At 43.5% G+C, this 22,943-nt stretch overlaps 1 protein-coding gene across 3 annotated transcripts in view; it reads left to right on the forward strand.

Annotated features, from left to right (window-relative positions):
* Window positions 1-715: 715 nt before the first annotated feature.
* The window catches only part of CDK12 (cyclin dependent kinase 12), a 74,202-nt gene continuing 51,974 nt past the window's right edge, over window positions 716-22,943 (forward strand). For all 3 annotated transcript variants that reach the window (XR_007353815.2, XM_048829910.2, XM_048829911.2), the window contains exons 1-7: window positions 716-2,346; window positions 8,682-9,566; window positions 14,735-14,911; window positions 17,343-17,482; window positions 19,209-19,379; window positions 20,839-21,028; window positions 22,338-22,394. Coding sequence is in view for 2 of the 3 variants with exons in the window: in XM_048829910.2 (XP_048685867.1) it covers window positions 1,283-2,346; window positions 8,682-9,566; window positions 14,735-14,911; window positions 17,343-17,482; window positions 19,209-19,379; window positions 20,839-21,028; window positions 22,338-22,394 (2,684 nt within the window). In the remaining variant the exon portion in view is untranslated. The remainder of the gene's footprint in view (window positions 2,347-8,681; window positions 9,567-14,734; window positions 14,912-17,342; window positions 17,483-19,208; window positions 19,380-20,838; window positions 21,029-22,337; window positions 22,395-22,943) is intronic.

Here is a 22,943-nt window from a genome sequence, read left to right on the forward strand (position 1 = left end):
CTGGGAACAGGAGTGGGGTCTAGTGGTTAGAGCAAGGGACTGGGAGTCAGGATGCCTGGGTTCTCTTTCCATGAAGCTGGGCCTAGACAGGCACTGACTCACACATCCCCTCCCTGCCTGGGGGCACTGCTGGGGGGCGTGCTTGGTATGTGTTTCATGCCGCCCATTGCAAGGCACTCAGGCTCCCTCTGGAGCTGGAGAGGGCGTTCCACGGTGCTTCTGATACAGATGCGGACACAGAGTAACACGGTTGCCACTCTGACACCTGAAGTGAAGTGAAGTGAAGTGAACTGAAGGAAGTGAGCTGTGGCTCACGAAAGCTCATGCTCAAATAAATTGGTTAGTCTCTAAGGTGCCACAAGTCCTCCTTTTCTTTTTGCTGAACACAAGTGTGTTTGGGGCAGGGCCCTAGCGATTTGTCCACACTCTGCATCTCCATAAAGTTTTGTTTGGGGGAGGGGGGGAGGAGCTGTCCGAACAGCTCGCCTGGCTCCTCAATAAAGTTTTGTTAAAAAGAGAGGCCGCCTTGTGCTCGCTTGTTTCTCTGACGGCGTCACCAGGTCGCTCAATAAAGTTTTGTTGCGGAGCCCAGCGCGGAGCTCTCGCGAGGTTTGAGCGGGCCCGGCCGGAGTTTCTCGCGGCGTTTGGGCGAGCGAGGCGGGGAGGCTTCGCTCATCGCGCGAGAGCGGGAGTCTCGCGAGAGTTGGCGGCTGCCCCCTTGGAAGCGGTGCCGTTTCGCTTTGGGAAGTGAGAGGGGAGGCGGCCCCGGGAGCGGGGCGGACAAAGGGGGCCGCGAGCCGGGCACCCGCCGCGCCGCGGCCGAGGGGGCGGGATCCGGGGACCCTCCGCGTCGGGAGCCACTCAGGGAGCCGGGCCTAGGGACCTGCTCAGAGGCCCAGGGGGCCCCTGTCCAGGCGACCCTCTGCCCAGGCCAGGGCGCCCGCTCCAGGGCCCAGCCACCCTCCTCCCCAGGCCCCCCTCCCGGGGGCTTTCCAGGCCCTTTAGCTTCCTGCCTAGGGGCCCTGTGAGGTCAAGGCCCCTCCCCCCGCCACCCACCCCGGGGCCTGATCCAAAGAGCTGCACCCCATGAAGCAGGGAGAGAGCTAGAATCAGGGAGGACAGGCAGCGGGGGCAAGTGGCTGTGAATGGTGGGAGGAGAAAGGAGAGCCAGGGAAAGAGGAGAGAGGCCTGTAGCGGGGTGTGTGTGTGTGTGACTGGGGTTTAAAGTTTGGGGGTTTTGGAGGATTCCCCCCTCCCCTCTTCCAAGCACAGTGGAGAAGGAATGCCAAATCCAGAGAGACATGGGGGCAAGAAGGATGGAGGAGGAGGGGGGTCCTTGCAGCAGCAGACATCCAGCAGTGGCAGTTCGAACAGCAAGGAGAGGCACCGGCTGGTCTCCAGACACAAGAGGCACAGGTCCAAGCACTCCAAAGATTCGCCGCTGGTGGCTCAAGAGGCGGCGGCACCACTGGGTGCAATGATCAAGCCCCTGGTGGAGTATGACGACATCAGCTCCGACTCGGACACCTTCTCAGACGATGTGGCCCTCAAGCTGGAAAGAAGGGAGAATGATGAAAGGAAAGGAAGTTCAGACAGGAGCGACAGGTTGCACAAGCACCGGCATCACCAGCACAAGCGTATTCGGGAGCTGATCAGGAGTAAGCAGGTGGACAAAGAGAAGAAACTGGAAAAGAATCAGGAGGTGTCCAGCAAGTCAGGGTCCACCAAGGACCGGGTGTCGGGGACCTCCAAGAGACTCAATGAGGAGAATGAGGAACATTTTAAGTCACAGCCATCAAGAAGCAGCAACAAGGAGTCCAGGTCGGCCAAAGCACACAAGGAGAAGTCCAGAAAAGAGCGGGAGCTGAAGTCTGGGCACAAAGACCGCAGTAAAAGCCATCGGAAAAGGGACACTCTGAAAAGCTACAAAGCAACTGATAGTCCAAAACGGAAATCCAGGAGTCCCCACAGGAAATGGGCTGACAGCCCCAAACAGGATGACAGCCCCTCAGGAGCATCCTACACCCAAGAATATGATCTCAGCCCTCCACGGTCGCATACATCCAGCAACTATGATTCCTACAAGAAGAGCCCCGGTGGCTCATCACGCAGGCAGTCGGTCAGCCCACCCTACAAGGAACCTGTAGCATACCAGTCCAATACTCGGTCTCCTAGTCCTTACAGTAGGAGACAGAGGTCCGTCAGCCCGTACAACAGGAGGCGCTCATCCAGTTATGAGAGAGGAAGTGGGTCGTACAGCGGGAGGTCACCCAGCCCATACAGCCGAAGGCGCTCGAGCAGTCCTTTTGTTGCCAAGCGGTCAGTGAGCCGAAGTCCAGTAGCCAGGTGTGTGATCTCTATGTTGTCTCTTATGTGTTGGGGGGAGATTGGATGGCTCTGGGGTTGCGAGTGATTGACCCTCTAGATCATCTATTCAGGTCTGGCCCAGGTAATTAGTGTTCACTTCTTACTGCCAAGGGCTCCTCACTGGTCTGTGTGAGTTTGATGGGCTCGTTACAGTTCCCTTTTGATAGATATCCGCATCTTAAAAAGCACCGCCATTGTTGGCACTGATCAGCCTCCGTGTTGGCAGCCTCAGCAAAGAGGCCAATACTGAATGAGCCATTAGGATTGAATTACACTTGCCTGTAGAGGTGGCTCCTGCAGAATACGAGTGAAGCATTGTGGGGAAGTTTGCACTAGTGAGTGTTCTGTAGAAAGTATCTAAATTTCTAGCGATAAAAATCCAGCACCTTTCATTAGCACTAAATGTACTTTAAAAAGCTCTCACGTTCTGGAAACTTTGATCAAAATTCTAAGAAAGAGATTTATCGCAGTTGTCAGAAGGATTGTTTAATTCAGAGCATATCTCACTCTGAGCTGATTAATTTTTTTCTTTCATCATAATTAGTTGACCGTATTTAAGTTGCTTCTTTCTAGTTTAAAGTTGATTTTCTCAGGCTGTGTTCTGCTCAGTTATGGATCATTTGCTTCCATTTGTTTTAAATAGCTCCTTGGCATTCTAGAAGAGTAATTAGGTAACTTTTTTACTTTGGAACAGATGTATTTTTTTCTCTTTATGCACCAGTAACTTTGACACACACAAAAAAAATGCCTATTTTTGTTTGAAATTAGTAATAGTGCTGCATTTTATTTCGGATGTATAGTAATCAAGAGTATTTTGAGTACAGATTGGTAGGTAGCCTAACATTATTTTTCAATCTAAAGCTTGTGTCTCCATGAACTTCCAGTTCACAGCATGTGTGTTATGGAACTATGGCTTTATCATAATTCTAAACTGAACTTGAAAGAAGTAAGCCCTTAGGGTAAACTGTCAAAACAACATGTACAATGTTAGTTGTGTTGCTTCCCTGGATTCCATTGGGAGCTGTGAGCAAGGAGATTGGTCTTGGGAATCTTTATCCATGTGATTGGTACTTCTCATGTGGGTAGTCCCATTGAACTCCTTGCTTGTGGAATTGAGCCCTAAAACCACATCCACTTCTCTCAACATTTAGGGAGTAGGCTTTCCAATGAAAATTAGGGCTGGTATGGGCTAAGAACATTGCCTTTGTCTTCACAGCAAATAGTTATCTCAGTGTAAAATCCTAGTGGCGATAAGACATTGGTAATTTTTGCTTCAATTTAGCTCACTGAGGTCAACCCTATTCTCCCCCCATCTGGAATTTATTTGACTAGCTACATGGAAGCAAAAGCTACCTGTCCCTTAGCCATCTTGATATAAAATCCTAGTGGAGACATCTCCATGTAAAAATGTATATATATTGGGGGGGAACGAAGATATTGCTTTCACATACTATGCGCTTTTAAGCCCCTTAGAAAACTCTACTGGGTGACAGATGCGTTGTGTATCCTTTCTGGCTGTGCTTGTAGGCTCTGTTAAAGGTGTGTATCTACTCTTCCTTAACCAGCAAGAGGGTTGCTATTGGTTGGAGGGTAGTAGAGGAATCAGTGGGATCCTAAAGCTCTGTGTTTTCCCTCCATTCCTCCCTTTAGTCTGTATAATGCTAGTTACTCCTGTGAAGTGAAGATCACTTTTTCTGAACCTGGTTTCATGGAAGCAGCTTTGAATGTGCTTCCGTGAACTTGCATAGCCATGTGGGAAAGTTTTCGAGGACATCTTTCTGGTACAGCACTTAGCTAGTTAACCAAACCCAAAAAAATTCCAAAGGTTACTGCTTGTTTACACTCTGTTTATTTCAAATTCTTTGAATCTAGGGTTAAATTGATAACCCCCACAGTCCCGCCCCTTTCTCTTAAAGCTGGTCTGCAGTTTTTTTTATAGCACACTCTTTTTAATCAAAGCTCGGTTTCAATGAGCAACACAAAGCAAGAAATAAAGAGTCAACTGAGTGTGCAAGAAGCTTTCGGAAAATGGCTACCCCAAAGTACAATATTACACTTAAATGAGCAGAGGGAAATGTTCAGACCTTATTTTCTTTCTAACTGTTACACACAGGAGTTCTGATTTTCAGTTTGCTTGTGTTAGTTGTTGCTTCACTGAACCTGCATTCCATGCAGTGAGGAAAGTTCAGTGTAAATTCCTCAGAGGGGGAGGAAAGCGTCTTTCCTGTGGCACTGATGTTTTTTCATTGGCTGAGGGTGAAATCCTTCCTAGTGATTCTTTTACCTCCCCATTCCCAAAATGTAGTCTGAGAAGGAAGATGGTGAACTAAATACTGGAATGTCCCTGATGCAGAAAGCACACTGTAGGTCACATTCCAAGTGGGCCCTCCAAACAAACTGCTTTTGGTTAAGGAGGAAATGTGGAGTCTTTGGTTGGGAGGGAAAGTAACAGATATAATCACTGTTGTTCTCTATAGCAGTTGTAGTAACCATGCCATTGCAGCTGTAGCCAAGAGAAAGAATTCAGGTAACACCCCACTTGATGGATGTGGGCTTGTACACTGTTATGAGATTTTAGTTTCTGGGTTTGTATGTGCGCCATAGTCACTGGTGTGCAGCACAAAATCATGTATTGTCAGATGTCCATGAACTGGATTTAGAAGGTTTAATTTGAGGTAGTTTCTCTAATGCAAGGGTGGGCAAACCGCAGGCTGCATCAGGCCCACCAGCTGTTTTAATTCGGCCCTTGAGCTCCTGCTGGGGAGCAAGGTCTGAGACTTGCCCCGCTCCTGTGCTTCAGCCGGGGAGCAGGGTCGGGGGCTGCTCCGCTCGGCTCATGGAAGCAGTGGCATGTCCCCTCTCTGGCTCCTACATGTAGGGGCAGCCAGGGGCTCCACTCCACACACTGCCTCCGCCTCTAGCGCTGCCCCCGCAGCTCCTATTGGCTGGGAATCGTGGCCAATGGGAGCTGCAGGGGCGGCACCTGCAGAAGGGGCAGCGTGCAGCAGAGACGCCTGGCTGTGCCTCCGGGTAGGAGCCGGGCGGGGGACATGCCACTGCTTCCAGGAGATGCTTGAGGTAAGTGACACCCGGAGCCTGCACCCTGAGCCAGCCCCATGTACCCCAAACCCCTCATACCCAGCCCCACCCCAGAGCCTGCACCCCTAGCCAGAGCCCTCATCCCCCCCGCCCCGCGTCCCTGCCCCATCCCTGGTACCCCTCCTTTCCTCCGAATACCTTGGTCCCAGCTTGGAGCACCTCTTACACCCCCAGCCCCACCCCAGAGCCCACACCCCCAGCCGGAGCCCCCTCCCGCATCCTGAACTCCTCATTTCTGGCCTCACCCCCTTCCGCACCGCAACCCCAATTTCATGAGCATTCATGGCCCACCGTACTATTTCCATACCCAGATGTGGCCCTCAGGCCAAAAAGTTTGCCCACCCCTGCTCTAGTGGTTAAAACAAGAAATCAGGAGTCAAGATGCCTGAGTCCTAGTCCCACCTTCGCCACTAACTTTCACTTCAGCACTATGCTTGTGATTTCTCCATTGCATAATGGGGAAATAATGCCAAATAACCTCACCTGTGAGGTATGCTTAATGTTTTTAAATTGCTCTGAGAGCCTCAGGTGACAGGCATTCTGGAAGTGTCCAGTTGTGCTCTCTCTATCATCTCTTGTTCTGCATTCATCACTGGCTGAGGGGAAACTGTTGCTAACAACTCTTAGCAACTTCCAGTTTCATAGTATAGATAGGGCTAGAGACTTCTATCAGTTATTCCTCCAACGATCTCTTTGGTACCGCTCTGATTGTTCCCAGAGTGCTTTGGTCTTGTTTAGTGAGCCATTCCCATTCTCTCCCACTGATACCTTTGTCTTAATTCACGGGCCTGGTGGCTAGCATTTTACACGTCCAGTTTCCTGCATTAGAAATACAGGAATTTTGTAACCATTCCGCTATAGCTGGAAAGAAAATCTTGAACATCTCTAAAGCTGGGAGCTTTTCCTCCCTTTTTAAGTCCTATAAACTAGGTAATCTGCAGTGCAGTGTTGGTTGCAAAGGTGATGTGTGAGGGCAAATCACTAACCTCTCGGTCAGAGATAAAGTTACTCAGTGATTACACTAGACAGGGGAAACACCTTACAAAACTTCCTGTATATATTTGCTTCTCTTAAAACATATTTCAATTCAGTCAGCAGTGACAAAAGCTAATATTGCCTGTGGAGGGGAAGGTTTCCAGATCCATGTTATGAATCACTTGTAGCTGGGATTTAGTGCATGATTCAGTGCTCTTTTCGTTTAGAATTAAGTTAGCTCTGTTTGCAGCTAACCATGTCATACAAGTTCAGTTAGGAATGTTGTCCTCAGCAAAGTCTGCAAGTGTGACCTCTGAGTGCAGTGAAAGCATGCTGCTAGCTATTTCAGCTCTTGACAGTTTTGCAGCGGGATGTGGAAAGTGAACTACTATCCAAATGGCAAATTCTGCCTGTGTGTGTGACCGTTAAACTGATTATCCAGAGTCCCCTGAAGATGACATACCAGCTTGAGGCATATTGCCAGCTTCTGTTTAAGCACAACTTCCATGAACATTGAAGACAGGATCTGAAATAAGTCTTGACTTTTTTTATACTCTTATTGCTGTTTTTTTTTTCTTTAAGACTAAAGGTAAGATCCACTTAGTCACATTGATATTTGGCCACTACAGTCACAAATGTCTAGTGAAATGCTTTATAATAAGCCATTTCTATCCTTCAGCTTATTTTTAAAGCATTTATGTTGTCAGAATATTTGTTTAAAATTGCGATTCTCTTATCTTATTCAAATTATATTAGTCTCTTACACTGCATTTCAATTATAGTTGACAAATCTGCTAACAGCTTCCATGTTTAAACACAGTTGCTATTACATGTTTTCTGAGCTGTGTGGAAAAGGGAATTTCTTTTAACCATGATCTAAAATCATGCTATATTTTCTACTGTGGTCAGAGAACTCTAGGTTTGAATAAATCATAGAATAAAAATCAGTTGTGAACATGATTTCAACTAAGCAAGGGTAGAGTCTGACTTCAAGATTTTTTTTATTTTTTAGTAACATGTGTCTTCCAGATCATTAAAGTCCATCATTTCCACATTACTCCTCTTAAAATACACTGTCCCATGACTTGCAAAATCCCAATCTTCCTTAAAAAGGAGAAAATATTCACTGACCTGTAAATTGAAAATACCAGTTTTCTGTTTGTTTGGTTTTTATTTCCAGTCTTTCCAATGAATCTTCATTCCTAATCTCCACTAGGTTCACAGATACTGCAGACTTGTGCCTAATCCAAGTTTATCCTCTATTCAGCTCGTGTACTTTAAAGGAAGGCATTTTTCTTCTTATTTGTGGCTCACACTACGGTGCAGATTTCCAAATTCATTTAATATCTCTGCTTATGTAATAAATTGTAGCTCACTTTTTGTAAATTCAGACTTAGAGTATCTCTGAACATGTCTAAATCAGGGTGAAAGCCTCAAATTGTCTTTCTGACTTGCAATGTACAAATGCATTTATGGTAATAGTAAAACTTCTACTTGGAGTGAGGATGTTCTGTGGGCAAAAGTGGCATTCACTCGGAGAATGCCTCATTGCAGTGATACTCAGACTTAGGCTCTTGAGCTGCAAGTAGCTCTTGATTGGGTCTCCTGCGGCTCTGTGCAGCATATGATATTAAAACACTGTGTGAGTGAATATATAATACTATAGTGAATGAAACAATGAATTCACACTACTGTGTCTATTTTGGGTAATGTTGATTGCTAGTTTGATTCCTTAGCCACTGAGGTCTGAGTATCACTGCCTTACTGTAACACCACTGATCAACGCCGCAAGGTTGTGCAGAACATTCCCACAAGCAATACTCATGTCTTATCATTGTGTTTTCCCTCCTGCTCTACTGCCCTGAAAGATTCGTAAACTGTCAGCTCATCCTCTCAACTAAAATCCTCCAGTCAAGCACTGTGCATGTGTTATCTCTTCTTCAACTTGGGGTTTGTCTAACCCTCATCTTGCGGTTCTGTTATTTTAATTGTTGATTTGTAAGCAGCAAGATCTTTGACCTTGGAAGCTCCCTAGATGTTGGATAATTTTCAAGTGTCATCAAACTGGTATCCTTAATTTAAGTGTCCTCAGACAAGCCTTGGGTATGGTCAGAAATGGAGTTGACAATTTATGAATGCTCTTGTCTTTCAAGAGGGCTATCCCTATATGTTAATTTCAGTAACTAACAGAGTATGCATCAGACTGCATCTCAGTTTTCTGCTTCCTGCTCTTTCCATAGGAAGTCTGTGAAGTCCCGAAGTCGAAGTCCTGTATATTCAAGACACTCATCATCTCACAGTAAAAAGCAGAGGTCCGGTTCACGTAGTCGCCATTCCAGTATATCGCCTGCGAGGCTACCATTGAACTCCAGCCTGGGAGCAGAGCTCAGCAGGAAAAAGAAGGAACGAGCTGCAGCAGCGGCAGCAGCAGCAAAGGTGGATGGGAAGGAGGCAAAGAACTCACCTGTTTTTCTGTCTATAAAAGAGAACAGCTCATCTGAGGTTAAGGAGACAGGGGCGGAGTCTAAAAAGGTACCCAAAATCATTAAATCTGAAAAATCAGCCTCCGATACGGAACTGGTTAATTTAATACACATAAATGCAGAGACTAAAACATCTCTGGAGCCAATAAAAACCAAGATAGACGAGAACTCTGAGAAGAAGCATGCAGCTCCAATTAAAGACTCAAAAACGATGGGAACAAAAGACTCCAAGTCTGTAGTAGCGAAAGAGGAGATTGCAACTCCAAAAGAGACAGAGACAACAGAGAAGGAGAACCCACCTCCATTGCCCTCAATAAAATCACCTCTTCCACCTCTACCAACGACTACGCCGCCACCTCAGATTCCCCCGTTGCCTCCTTTGCCTCCATCACCAGCTGTTCCACCTCTACCGCTTTCCCAGCTGACTTCTGTTCAGGTCCCTACTTCAGTCCCAGCCTCTTTGCCATCTTCTTCCCACTCAAGAACATCTGCTTTGTCCACTCAGGCAAACTCTCAGCCCTCTGTCCAGGTCTCTACAAAACCACAGGTGACTCTGACGGCTGCTATCCCACACCTGAAGACTTCAACGCTGCCTCCACTCCCGCTCCCACCTATTCTGCTTGGGGAAGATGACTTAGATAGGTAAGGTCATGTGGAAACCTCAGTTCTGCTTGGGTTGGAATACATTGTACTAACACGTTACAGAGAAGAGATTTTATTTTTAGCTTGGTGACTCTTCCTTTACCCTGTATATGTTTCCTAGAAGATACCTAGTTTTGTACTTGATTCTGTTGAAGCCTGTGCCATTCTACTGAAAACACCACTCATAACTAAATGCCCTGTCACGTCGTCGTTCACAATGTTATCTTCTTGTCCGTCTCTCCATCCAGAATAGCTATTTGGAGGGGCTTATGATTCCGTGCTGAAACTAACACAAAATCTCAGTGAGGAAGAGAAGTTTAGAGGCTTTTTTTTAAAAAACAGTTAAAAAAAAAAATATGGGAGAAGGGATCCTCTTACGTGCAGCAACTTGCAAGAGAAGGTCCTGAATTATTATAAAAACTGGAATGCTCCAAAAAGCTGTGTTAAAGTAACAGGAAAGAGCATGTGACTTATAGGAGAGGACAACACAAAGCAGTGTCGCACTTGCAGCATGTTGTTCGGACATGCAGGCCTTGTCTACCTGAAACAAATTGCATTGCTTTAACTTACATTGGGTTTTTTAATCAATTGCTAATTGATTTAAGCTAAACTAAAAGTACTATATGAGAACTAGGTAGTATTTTATTTATTTATAATAAACTGAACTAAGAGTGTCGACAGAAGTTTGCCTCAGACTAACTAAGCTGCTTTAAAATTGCACCTGGTGCAACTGTGTCCTGTAAGCAAGGCCATAGACAGAAAATAAAAGAATCTCAGAAGTTAAGTAGCATATCTGGGAGGAGGGTTGTTGGGAATAAGGAAACCATGCGTAGTTCAGTAGTTTTAATGGTAATTCACCCTGTGGTTTTACGTGCAACCTGTTCTTTATCTGTGCCCCATGCTGCTTATCTAATTACATTGTTATATAATTTTAATGTGGAAGAGGGTAACCCTTTACTGTCTATCTCTAAGGGGTTTTGTTTACATAGGGAGGCTCAGGAAATTAATCCAAGTTAACTTTTAAAGTGGATTACTTAAACCAAATTAAACCCAGGTGTGGATACTCTTATTCAAAATAAAAGTGACCTTAATTTTGATTGTGTCACACAGGGGTTTAATGCAGTTTAACCAATCTACTTTAATTTCACATCTTAAATCAATTCTAATTAATTCTCCTGAGAGTTCACTTATAGATGAGCCCTAAGCAGAATGTCAAGACTGAGTCCTTTCCCAAGAGAGCTGTAGTATTGACTGCTACTCCAATCATTTTGAGATCTGATTGATTACTCAACTAATCCCCTAGATGACTCCAAACACTCACTTTTTATGGTGATGGAAATTATCTGTATAAACCAGGGCAAAGGAAATAGAATCAACTGAAAAAGGATTAAAAACTTTTTTGTCATGGCAGAATACTTTCTTGAAGTTTTGTAATTTGTGAGTGATTCCACATTAGGTCCTCACTATTTTTTACTTTACTAAATTGCTCACCAAAACCCTTGCTCTCTCTCTACTTCTCAGTAAAGAGGTACTGGGATATCTTAATATAAGACTTAATTACTCTTGCATAATGTAAAACAAATCAATCTACTAGTATATTCTGAAGTATTATTACCACTTCTTACGTGAACAAAGTTCATTATATGTTCTTTGTTCACTTACTGTTCTCAATCGATCTTTTAGGCATTAGTATTAGCAAGGTACTGCTGTAATTGTGATCATTACAATACGTTATAAAAGTTTAGACCAGTGCAACCTTATGTTGTCTTTCACAAACAGCACTTGGTTTAGTGTTGTTCAGCTTTTTAAATAGCAGTGAGAGTGGAAAGAATAGCCTTAATGTGGTATCTAGACCAGTACTTGTATTGGAAAAGTACACACTAAACATAATGCTGTGGTTGCTAACATGGTGTAATAGCCTATAGAGTCAGCTCTGGTATAGTTAAGCCAGCCTTGTAAAGCATCATAAACTTTACCACAAACTCACACACCTCTTATTTTCATCGCTGCCACGCTAATATTGTATGTGTCCCCAGATGAGTGGCTGATTACTCTTTCAAGGTTGACTTGCAGCTTTGTCAGTTTCTTCATTTTACCTCCACTACCATTGTGTATTTTGAGAGATTTATAACATAATTGCAGAATATATTTCCACCCAAAGATTGGCAAACAAGTTCTCAGCCAGCCAGTTCATTTGAAAAAAGAGGAGGCAAACAAATAAAGCCACTTCATTAGGGTTAGCAGGTGTTAGTTGCAAATGACACATTGACCATGCACAGTACATTGTTTTCAATCACTTATAACTATTTGTTGACGGTGAACAAAATTTCTTTAAGTTTCTTTATTCTGTTTCCAACATGTGGAAAAAACACATGCCCTTCTCGATTTCTAAGACTATGGCAAGCATGAAGTTTAGAATCCCATTGGAGTTACCCAAGTACAAAATGCAGCTCAGATGAGTAAATAAAGATTCTTGTACCTTTCTCTTCATGCTTGTGTAATGCTAAGAAGACTCACGATGTATCATTGCAAAGGATTCACCTTTGCATTCAGATGCAGCATGAGATGTTTCATCTTACAGGGGAGGGCATGAGGAGGGAGTGGAAACGAAGGTTTTAGAATCATTTTAGGCATGTGATGGCTGACGTCACTCTAAGTCTCATAGCTTGAATTCCTCGGGATCTCTGGGAGGTAATGACTATCCCCAAAATAGCTAAGAGATGTGCTAATTACAGTTTTTTAGAGCAGCTACAGCTGTTTTACTGTTATGGGATTTTATTTCCCTTGTTCTTTGTATTGATGGGGTTTTGGTTTTTTGAAGCTTTGCAGCTCATCTTTAAGGTTTTCCACTCCATCTGTATGCAACACTCAGGTTTAGGTAATGCAGAGGTGATGTTTGTTTAGATTTAGTGTTTAAAAAAAAGAATGGCTATGCAAATGTCTTTGCGCCCTGACCATAACTAAATTTAAAATAGCCACCTAGCAGCATAATTCTGAGATACAAATAAATTAACTCCAGCTAGCCAGCAGCCTTAAATAATCAAACGAAGGTGACAATTTACATCAGTCAGCAGATGACCATGAAAAAACTCCAGAAAAGGCTCTCCTCTCCAGATGCTACCGAGCAACACATCTTCATCCTTCCCCAAAAACCCTGTCAAACAAATACGCTTCCCAGCAAGCTGCAAAAGTATCAAATTCAGGCTTTTTTGGATGAAGGTGTGTGGAGCATGTTAAAACACTGCATAATGTTACGGATCTAGAACAAATTCCCTGCTAGCAAAAGTGGGTAAAGCTCCATTGCAGTTGGTGGAACAGGAACTGCTTCTCCTGATGGTGAATGGCATACACAGGCTGAAATAACTAGGTGCTGAATCCGAATAAATAACTTTTAAATATTCTTCAAATAGCTTGTTTATAACCTATGAAGCTGGCGAGATAATTTGACCACGTCTATCAGGCTCTACCACAAGAACTGATTTTCAGACGTGGCACTTGAGTTAGGTGCCTTCATCCGACATTTAGGTATGTCTACACTGCAGCTGGGAACATGCTTGAGCTAGTGCGCCGAAAATAGCAGGGCAGCCAGTGGTAGCACAGGCAGCAGCTTGTGCTGACTCCCAAGTACAAACCTGCCCACGCCCCCAGGAACGTTCGTACTCCAGCGGCTAATCCGAGCTGCCGCCTGGGCCACCCCTGTTTAGACTGCTATTTTTAGCCTGCCGTCTCGATCCCATGTCTGAATCCCATTTTGAGGGCTCCTCTTGTCAGCCTTAACGCTGATGTTCTTTGCTTTCATTAAGACTGACCAATACGGGGCAATCCTTATCTTCTAAGTCAACTGCAGTACTTCGGGTGACTTTTAAACGGAGGCAAGAGCAGGCCCATAGGTCTTTCTCTTGTGTCTGTTGTTACTTTCATGGCTTATAACAGCCATAGTGATACATATCAGTGACAGTTTTCCTCTAGTACTTGGAGTAGCAGGGCTTTTCTGATTAGTTCACTAAACCTATGTGCTGACCTCAGAAGAAGTAAAAAGACAAATTTTTTTGTCTATTCCTTTAAAGAGTATCAGAACTCAGTTATTCCAAAGGGGAAAGTACTGTACTTCAATCAGAACCTCCTTCCATGTCTTGCTTCTGTATTCATTTGTGGAATACATTGTGTTTCATCACAGGTTTCAGCTAGGTTGGGAAGTGGCTAGTGAGTAAGGTAACTTTCCTAATTTTCTGTTCCCATCAGTTCAGTTGCATTGGCTTCTTTGTGCTGACGAGCAGAATTTTAGACCTGCTGATGCTGACATGCATCAACCTCCCCAAGCAGGTTGCCCTAAGAATGATCCAAGAAAGGCTGCTTGTCTATTTCTCAATAGACAGCTTTTCCCTTTCCTGGGGAGGGTGGAGTCTTGTACAGGGTAAGTATTATGAATAATGTGACTTGCCTACTGCCATTCAACTTGGATTTTAATTCCAATTTATTCAAATCCAGGAATTCTCCCTGATACTCCTTCCATGTCCCCCTAACCCCCGATAAACTAGATTCTGAATATCAGTCTCCCACTAGTTAAAGATAACACTACATTACCATTGGTACCATAATAAAAGAAGAAATGAGCTGGTGATCTACCTGCAATATGCAGAAGTTATTGTTGCCCCATTTCTGTCCTTGCGTTAGGTCCTTGAGTTAAAAACAATATAGTGGAGAGATGGTTAGTTTTGCTTCCATGTTGTAGATTTGCAATAGCCATTAATGGGGTTAAGGATCAGAACATGCCTTTAAATCTGTTTTAATGGGTAGACAGGAGATGGGAAGTAGGGCTCAATAAATAGATAACAGGTTATATCCCAAATTTGTTGTTGCGTTTATATAATGTTAAGAATTTTTATTCCACTGTCATGGGAGACTTTTAGTTGCAAAGAGTTATGTGGTCTTTTGAGGCTGGACTGTGTTTTTAATTTAGTATTTTTCTACGTTGACTTTGGCTTTGAAACAAGAAAGATGCTTAATTTTAACCCTGAGTGTCTAGAGCTAGGCTCCTAAATCCATACTTGGCCCCCTAACTTCAGGCACTCAAGTCTGAAACTTTTGGCCTGTGATCCTCTTTATTTGAAGTGGGATCTTAAGTTTGACCATATTGTATTAACTTGCTGTAACTCTCTGGGATTTAGTCCAAAGGAGATTCTTCCTCCAAAACTTGTGAAGAAAGAGAGAGAGCAGAGACCACGACACTTGCTCATGGACCTCCCGCTCCCTCCAGAGCTTCCTGGAGGGGATCCATCTCCCCCGGAGTCTCCAGAACCAAAGGCAGCCACACCACCTCAGCAACCATTCAAAAAGAGACCAAAGTAAGTGTTTGCACAGACTGCATGCTAGCATCTCTAAACGGTGTCGTCTTATGGTGGTGATCTTGTGTTTATATAGCACCTTTCATCCAGAAAGATCCCAAAGTGTTTTAGAATGTGGCTATAGATTGGACATTGAAACTGTTTTCCCTATCATGAAAATGCACCTACCTCTGAGGTTAAATCTGCAACTGTTTTAGCAGTTCTCAGCAACCTAGCAAGTCACTTCAGGTTGAAAAAAAAATTCCTAATGTATTTGATGAATCTGAAGAGAGAAGTGTAAGTAGGCACAATGCAAATGTCCAGTTGGAGTCTAGTCAGGACACTGCTGTTAATGCTACCAGCTGTGCAAAAAGTACTAGTGGATTTTTAATGACTACACATATTCAGGATCTCAGCTTTATGTTTCTTCAAGGGGCATGTTCTGTTTTACAGCCCAACTTACCTCTCTTCTGGACAACCCATAATTTTTTCTGGAAATCATTTGACCTGAGACAGGCTTGAATCATGATACTGTGGTTCTAAAAAAAACCCAAAACATTGTTCGAAAGAAACTAAACCCCTGTTGTGCTGGCTTTCTTTTATTCGCTGCACCGACTCCTTTGGGTTTCTAGTTCACATTTGACAGGTTTAAGGCTCTGTCTGTCAGTCTAAACACGGGTGTTTGTCCATGCAGGAGAATGGGGTCCTTTCTCCATCCATTTGAATATTAACAAACTAGAAGGGCTACAGATGGGGGTGGGGGGGAGGGAAGAGCAGGTGAAATGTAGCATATTTGCATCACAATGCCTGCCTGTAATTCAGACTTTATTTTGTCAAGGTTCTGACAGGTCCCATCGTTCTATAATCTATTACATGATCCTTCCTATGGTGTGAATTACTGGAGTGTTTCATGTACACCTTAAACCTAGTCCACCTTGAAAATTCCCATAAACTTTCATTTAACAATTGCCTTGAAAACAGTATTGTGGCTGAACTGGGAAAGGACCTGTCATTCTGAAGCCAAAGAAACCTGGCTGGCAAACAACCTGATGTAGAATCTTCAGTGTTTCTAGGAAGCAGTTGTTCAGGAAAAGGGGCTACATACCTTCACCCATGACATTGGTGAAGTATTGGTGATCTATTCTCAACTCAGTGGGCATACTTGACTTTCTTTAACGCTAATGAGAACTATACATTCGTCAAGAGTATAAACTCTTTTGTATAATTAGGAGTGTCTTCTATGTTTTCTTTCCTTTCCCAAGGCATATTTGCTACATTGTGTCCTAAATAATAATCAAATGTCCTATGTTCATTTCCAAATACTTAACAAATCTAAAATTATGAAAGAATTATGTTACAGTAAAGAATACCAATTGGCTTCTGTCCAAACCCCACTCACATTAAGAGCAATATAACAAGATCTTTAGCAGAATCCTGTGTATCATTCTCCGTTCATAAGACAGGGCAAATCCATTTGTTTGAGGTACAGGCTAACTGAAGAATGGTGAGACATACTGAGAACCTTTTAGTAGTGTGTTTTGATACATCGTAACCCTTGATCCCTATTTTAGATCATTGTATTTGGAGAAATAAGGGATGACATTGGATGGAGTTCAAATTATGCTCTTTGGTCTTGTACAATTGTTAGGTCTGTTCTTTAAGTGTAGGGACCTGATATAGCATAACACTGCAGGATGATGGGCATAGAAAAAAGTCCCATTTGGCTACTCTGCCTGTAGGAGGTATAGGACTATATAGCATAATTCACTAAAGACTATTGGAGTAAAAATTTACAAAATAGCACTTAATGAGAGTTAGTCATGAAAGCGACCATGGAAATAGCCTGTTACAGGCCTCATTTTAAGGCAGGTTGAAACAATGAGTACAGTAGTTGCCATTTTAAATTAAAGATGGCATTTGTTGCTTGGATAGTTAATTTTTTTCCTGTTTTTTCCTGTTCTTGGTATGATATATAAATATTGTTGTGTGGGATGGGTTGATATAAATGTTTGTCTAGTGATGCCTGCTGTATTGAATAAAGAAAATTCACCTCCATCTAGCGCAGTGTTTCTCAATAACCGGTCTTTGGCCTGGCGCCAGTCCCTGAAATCTCCCTGACGCAGCAAGCCAGTCCCTGGTATCAAAAAGGTTGAGAAACACTGATCTAGCACACCGTATAAAATTCCTAACTCTGCAATCTGTTAGACTACAGAACAGTCGCCCCCAAGGAAGTGATGGTATCCCTTTGCTTGTTGGTAATTACTATCTAGATTTAAGGTATACTGTAGTCTGAGGAACAATCCTGTGTTACAAGTTGGATAGGTAAGATGACCAAATTGCTCTCCAGTCTATTAATTTTTAGGATTTAAATTTAAAAAATTCACTTCCATTTAAAGCAGTTATGATCAAGTCCTATTGTTCGGAATTTTAAAACTAATCTTCCCTTTTTCAGAATCTGTTGTCCTCGTTATGGTGAGAGGAGACAGACAGAAAGCGACTGGGGGAAGCGCTGCGTGGATAAATTTGATATCATTGGGATTATTGGAGAGGGAACATATGGGCAAGTGTACAAAGCCAAGGACAAGGATACAGGTAAAGGTTAGATATAGCCTTAGTCTGAATAAGGCAATATTGAAAGAATTTCCCGAAGTGATTCTTGGATGTCTTTTTGATTATTTTTGGTGCTATCACAGTGAGCCTGCTTAAAAGCTCATTCCAGTTTTAGTGCTGTTACCACTCAATGGGGAATACCACCATGACCAGTAATGGACTTTGGAACGTGGACTTTCAGAGGACTCTCGGGGAGCAAGGCTTCCCAAACGCCATTGGCCTTCTTTGGAAGTTGGCACCTAACTGTTCTTTTGTTCCTGTGAAAATCTCCCCATGTGCATCCACAGTGTTACTCCATCCTGTAAACCCACAAATTTGTTTTCATGGCTGCTGTCTCTCAAGCCACAGATGAGATCATTGGCACAACAAAGACTCTAACGTAGAGTGACCAAAGCAAATAAGTTCAACAAAACTGTGATCCTGTTCTTAACTCACCTTTCTCTGCTTAGTATTGTAGCATCTGTTGCTCTCAATGTTTCTGGTTTTGTGTGGGTATACTATGGGAGAGTTTGCTAATCCTGCACTTTATAGTTTGCACATAGATGGTGTTCTCTCCCCACTTAGCAAAGTTTTAGTAGACGAGACAGCATTGTAGATAGTGAGTTTGCTTAATACGAAGTGTTTCACCCAATGTCCTACAGTGCGTTTTCCAGTGAATTACAAAGTATAAGAAATCAATTCCAGATTAAATGAACAAACCACGTTCTGCGATGGTGGGATCCTTGCTCTTTAGTGTGCTGTCCACTTGCTAATTTGTGTTGTGTCTCCCAGTCAGTGCAAATTAGTGAAGCTCTACTGTCATGTACCTTGCATTTCTAGGATGTCTTTCATCTCAGGATCTCAAAATGCTTTACAAACACTGAATCTCACAAGCCCTATTCCTGTGTGAAGAAGGTGGCGTCCTCATTTTTCAGATTGAGAAACCACGCCACATGGTTTGAACTGACTTTGGGAAAGTGACATAGTTAGCCGTTTGCAGAGCTGGGAATAGAAACCAGGAATCCTGATACCCTCTGTCTGGTTCTAACCACCACTTCACTGAGTAGCTCTTTTGTGTTGAACTAGTGAAATAGTATTCGCAAGCAAAAAAATACTTTAAGATAGAGCTCAGATTGAGCCATGTAACTTTTTTGGAAAATGTCTTCGTGCAGGGATGGGCAGCAGCAGGCCCACCAGATCATCTTATTTGGCCTGCCACAGCCCAGCTTAGGGCAGGCATCTAGCAGCATGTGGGGCAAGGCATCACATGGTGAGAACCAGTGGGCCAGATCAGGTAGCTGGGCCTAACCTTCTGGGACAATAGCCGTCGCTGTCAGGTGGACTCACTCTTCATCTCCCACCCTGGAGGCCAGGACCCGACACACATACACTGTGTCACACCCTCTGGGGGCAGGACCCAACATACACATGCCCCAGCCCAAAGGGTTTTAGTGGCTTTTGTGGCCATCTACTACCTTAAAGTTGCCCATCCCTAACTGTCTTCAGATTGCAATGTTCTTCTATTACCAATGTAACTGGAACCTAGAAAGGTCTTTGCTAAGAACATAATTAAAGACTGAATGAGCAGTTTTCTTAATGAAAACTAATCATAAAAAGACCAAACTCAAAGGCTTGGGCAGGCCAGAGGCGGGACAGCACGAAGAGTTTATCATTTGGATTATTTGGAGTATCTGTCCGCAAACACTTTGACACTGACTTGTTTTGACAGGTGAACTGGTGGCTTTAAAGAAAGTGCGATTGGACAATGAGAAGGAAGGCTTCCCCATAACGGCCATCCGCGAGATTAAAATCCTTCGGCAGTTGATCCATCGCAGCGTTGTTAACATGAAGGAAATTGTTACAGACAAACAAGATGCACTGGACTTCAAAAAGGACAAAGGTATTGCTAGCTGCATAGTGTGGTTTAACTAACAGAAATGTCTCCAGCACCTTGTTTACTGTCCTGGTGTAAGGGTGGGTCTAGAAATCTGATACAGTTCTGATTTATTATAGGGTTTCTTGCTAGAGAAAACTCTAGAATTGCCTGTTGCTATGTGTCTGCATCTGGATTAAAAAAAAAAAAAATCTACATGTATTTTCTGACTGCAGATCACAGCAACAAAATCTCCACAGCCTGCTACTGATTTTGCTTCGGTACCAGATATTATCCTTTTTGTGGGTTGCCTGCAACAGAACATGCGTTTTCTGATCACTGGTACAGAATCATTACTTGGAAGTGTTCCCAAGACTCCAAGCATTCATACTAGTCCAAGTATCCAGCTTTGCGGCAGTCTTATAGCAGCATTAGCTCATGAGCTGCTAGAGGCCGAGATCAATAGTTACGCCATTTGGAAACTGGTATCAACATAATGAATTACTCTGATGCTCTAAAGAGAAGACTCCAGCGTCTTCTCCCTTGGCTGCATTGGCTCTGCAGGGTATCAGACTGTCTAAAATGGGAGGGGTGGGGGGAGTTTGTGAGCTGAGAGTGAGCTGAAGTCTGTCCCTTGTGCATCAACAACAGAATTGTTGCTTAAATCTTAATCAGTTACACCTGAGCAACCCTGTTCCTATTGAAGACTGTGGATTTTCATAGGTGTAAAAATGGGCTGCAGATCCTTTAATAATGGTGGTGCTGTACAAGGGTCCAGGTTGACTTTGCAGAACTGTCTGTTAGAAGAAATATATTTGTTCTTGTAAACTAAGCATGCTTGAGATGAATGTGATTGGGAGGCAATGAATGTGGAATGCAAGGTACCAATCTTAGAGTCCTGTCACTTTACAGAGCCGATGCACACTTAGTGCGTCCCAAGGGTAAAGTATACTTGTTTCTATCCCGGGAGGTTTGTGAGTGATCAGTCTTTAAAACTGAGTTTGCCTTTGCTGGTTTAGCTGTAGTATTTTTCCCCCAGCACTGGGCAGTCCCTTTATTATGCTGGATAACGTTGCCTGTCTCAAGAGCCAGTTAATGGTATGGAAGGTTTCCCATCCTGTCTCACTTCTAAGTTTGATGGTGCTTTTAAAAACACAGCCCTTTTAGGTTGCACTTGAAGAGTCCCTTTTTCCAGCAGATTCAAGTCCTTGATGCCATAGGTAGCTTATGGTAATGCTTCCACTCTGGCCTTTCGTCGCTTTCCATGAAAAGAAAAGTGCTGAGCTCCTGCCCTCTGGAGATCAGACCCCCTCCCCTCCTCGCCCCCTGCCTCAGAAGTATGCAGCTGAGCATATAAAATCACAAGTCACCTTTTTCTAAATCTTGGCCTTTATCTTGAAGCAATTCCTCTACATAACCAAAAACATTGAAACTTTTGACTCTACTTTTCACCCCCTGTCTTAAACTTTGTCTGTTTCTGTGGCAGGTGCCTTTTACCTTGTGTTTGAATACATGGACCATGACCTCATGGGGCTGCTAGAATCCGGCCTGGTGCATTTCTCAGAGGACCATATCAAGTCTTTCATGAAACAGTTGATGGAGGGGCTGGATTATTGTCACAAAAAGAACTTCCTTCATCGAGACATTAAATGTTCCAACATCTTATTAAACAACAGGTAACTTGGTACTGGATAGGGTAGATGATGATTTCATCAAACTGGCTAATTTGAGCTGTGAGATGATAGCTCACTGATTCATTTAGATTATGGGAAAGAATACAAGGATCTTATCTGCTGTAGTGGTCCTGTCTCCTGTGTGTTTCCATCAGAAGTGACAGATATTCTAATTAAGCAATAGGTCCCCTATCTGTAATAGGAGTTTTCTTTAACCAAAGGTGAATGAGCCTAATAACCTGCTTAACTTCCTGTTGGCGGCAACCTCTGCAGAAGAGACCTTTTGCTGGCAAACTTACTGCTCCTTATCTCAGTCTCTTAAGGATGGCAAACCGTGTCTGGGTGCAGTTTCTGACTCCACAGCATTTCAACAAAAACGTTGCTTATTTAATACTAGTATTTAGGGGACTGGTTTGGTTATGTTAAAGGAAACATATATGCCTTTTGAATAGGAAGTGGCATCCTGGAATGGATCATTCCGGGTGCATCACAAGGTTAAACTTTGCTACTGAAAACCATCTGCAACAAAATGTCATAAAGAACATTGTGGGAAGGCTGAGTTGTAATAAATAAGGTGTTTGTTCAGTGAAAGAGCCCAAAGGAGTATTCCTGCAGCTATTGCTGCTAGGTTCAAGTCTCAAAGTCCCTGGGGGAGAATGTAATGGGTTTATTCTAGCACCATCTCCACTGAGTCCTTTGTTGGCATAAATAATGTGGGAAAGGAGTCTTCCTCTCTCTCAATGTCTCTGGATTTTTCTGACTGTTCCTCCCCACTTCCCATCACATGCAGACGCCACCCATGCTCTGCACTGTCAGAGTTTAATTCCTTAGCTGTTTAGAGGCTGGGATTGTGGTGGTGGCAGTGTATTGGATGTGAGCTCCGATGTCCCTCACTGTTGACCACCTGGAGACCAGTTTTAGGAGTGGCATAGAGGTGTCAGAATGACTTCCTATGTAGTCTTCTGCTAAAGTCGCTGGATGCAGTGGGATAGGTTACAAATTGGAGACAATTTTCTAGGATTCTTCAAGTCGTCATCTGAACGCCAGTGAGGGCAAATTAAAACTGATAGAATCTGATCGTAACACTGCAAGTCACTGCAGCCACATGCCCATTTGTGATGGTCGTGAAATTGAATGCTTGTATGTCTATCCTTCCATAGAGCATAGGATCTGTTAAAAATCAGACAGGCATATCCAACATGAGCAGTTGCCAAACACCAGTTGTCCTTGATCCTTTCTGTTACCTTTCTTTCTATTTCAGCAAGTGATCCCATCTGTAACTCATGCCCATAGTTGTGCTTGTGTTTTTCAGTGGGCAGATCAAACTTGCAGATTTTGGACTTGCTCGACTGTACAGCTCTGAAGAGAGGTAAGTCACTCAAAGGGGGAATTTGCTAACATATGTGAATTGAACCACTGAGTCTCCTGATGCCCCAGTACTCGGTCAGCCTGGGAAGCTAGCCGGCAGCCCCTTTATAGAGTAAATGTGTAATACTGTGCCAGCTGTCTAATAGCCTTTCTTTAGACAAACCCAGCTGACTTTGCAGAAGTTTCACTTCCTTGACTACCATGAGTCTGCTCTTCAAATTTTTGTACCATTATTTTTCACTTCCTACCTTAACTTTTCAGCAGGGTTGCTGTTAAACCTCAGCTACCTTCCAGTTTAGAGTTAGCTGCACTTCAGTGCTGGGTTAGGTGATTTGTGTATGTGGGTGTATCGGCAAGGATTTCTGAGGCTAGCCACTTAAAGAAGTGGCCTGATTTTCAGACATGTGGCCCACCTACAGCTCTCATTGACTTACAGAGGAACTGTGTGCCCCCTCCCCCACACTTCTGAAAACCAGGCTGCTCTTGTTTAACTGCCTAATTCTAGGCCCCTGTGTTTGAAAGCGAAGGCCATGGTTCTTAAAGCATTTTG

This window comes from Caretta caretta, chromosome 27 (genome assembly GCF_965140235.1).
Source record: "Caretta caretta isolate rCarCar2 chromosome 27, rCarCar1.hap1, whole genome shotgun sequence".
Lineage (NCBI taxonomy): Eukaryota > Metazoa > Chordata > Testudines > Cheloniidae > Caretta > Caretta caretta.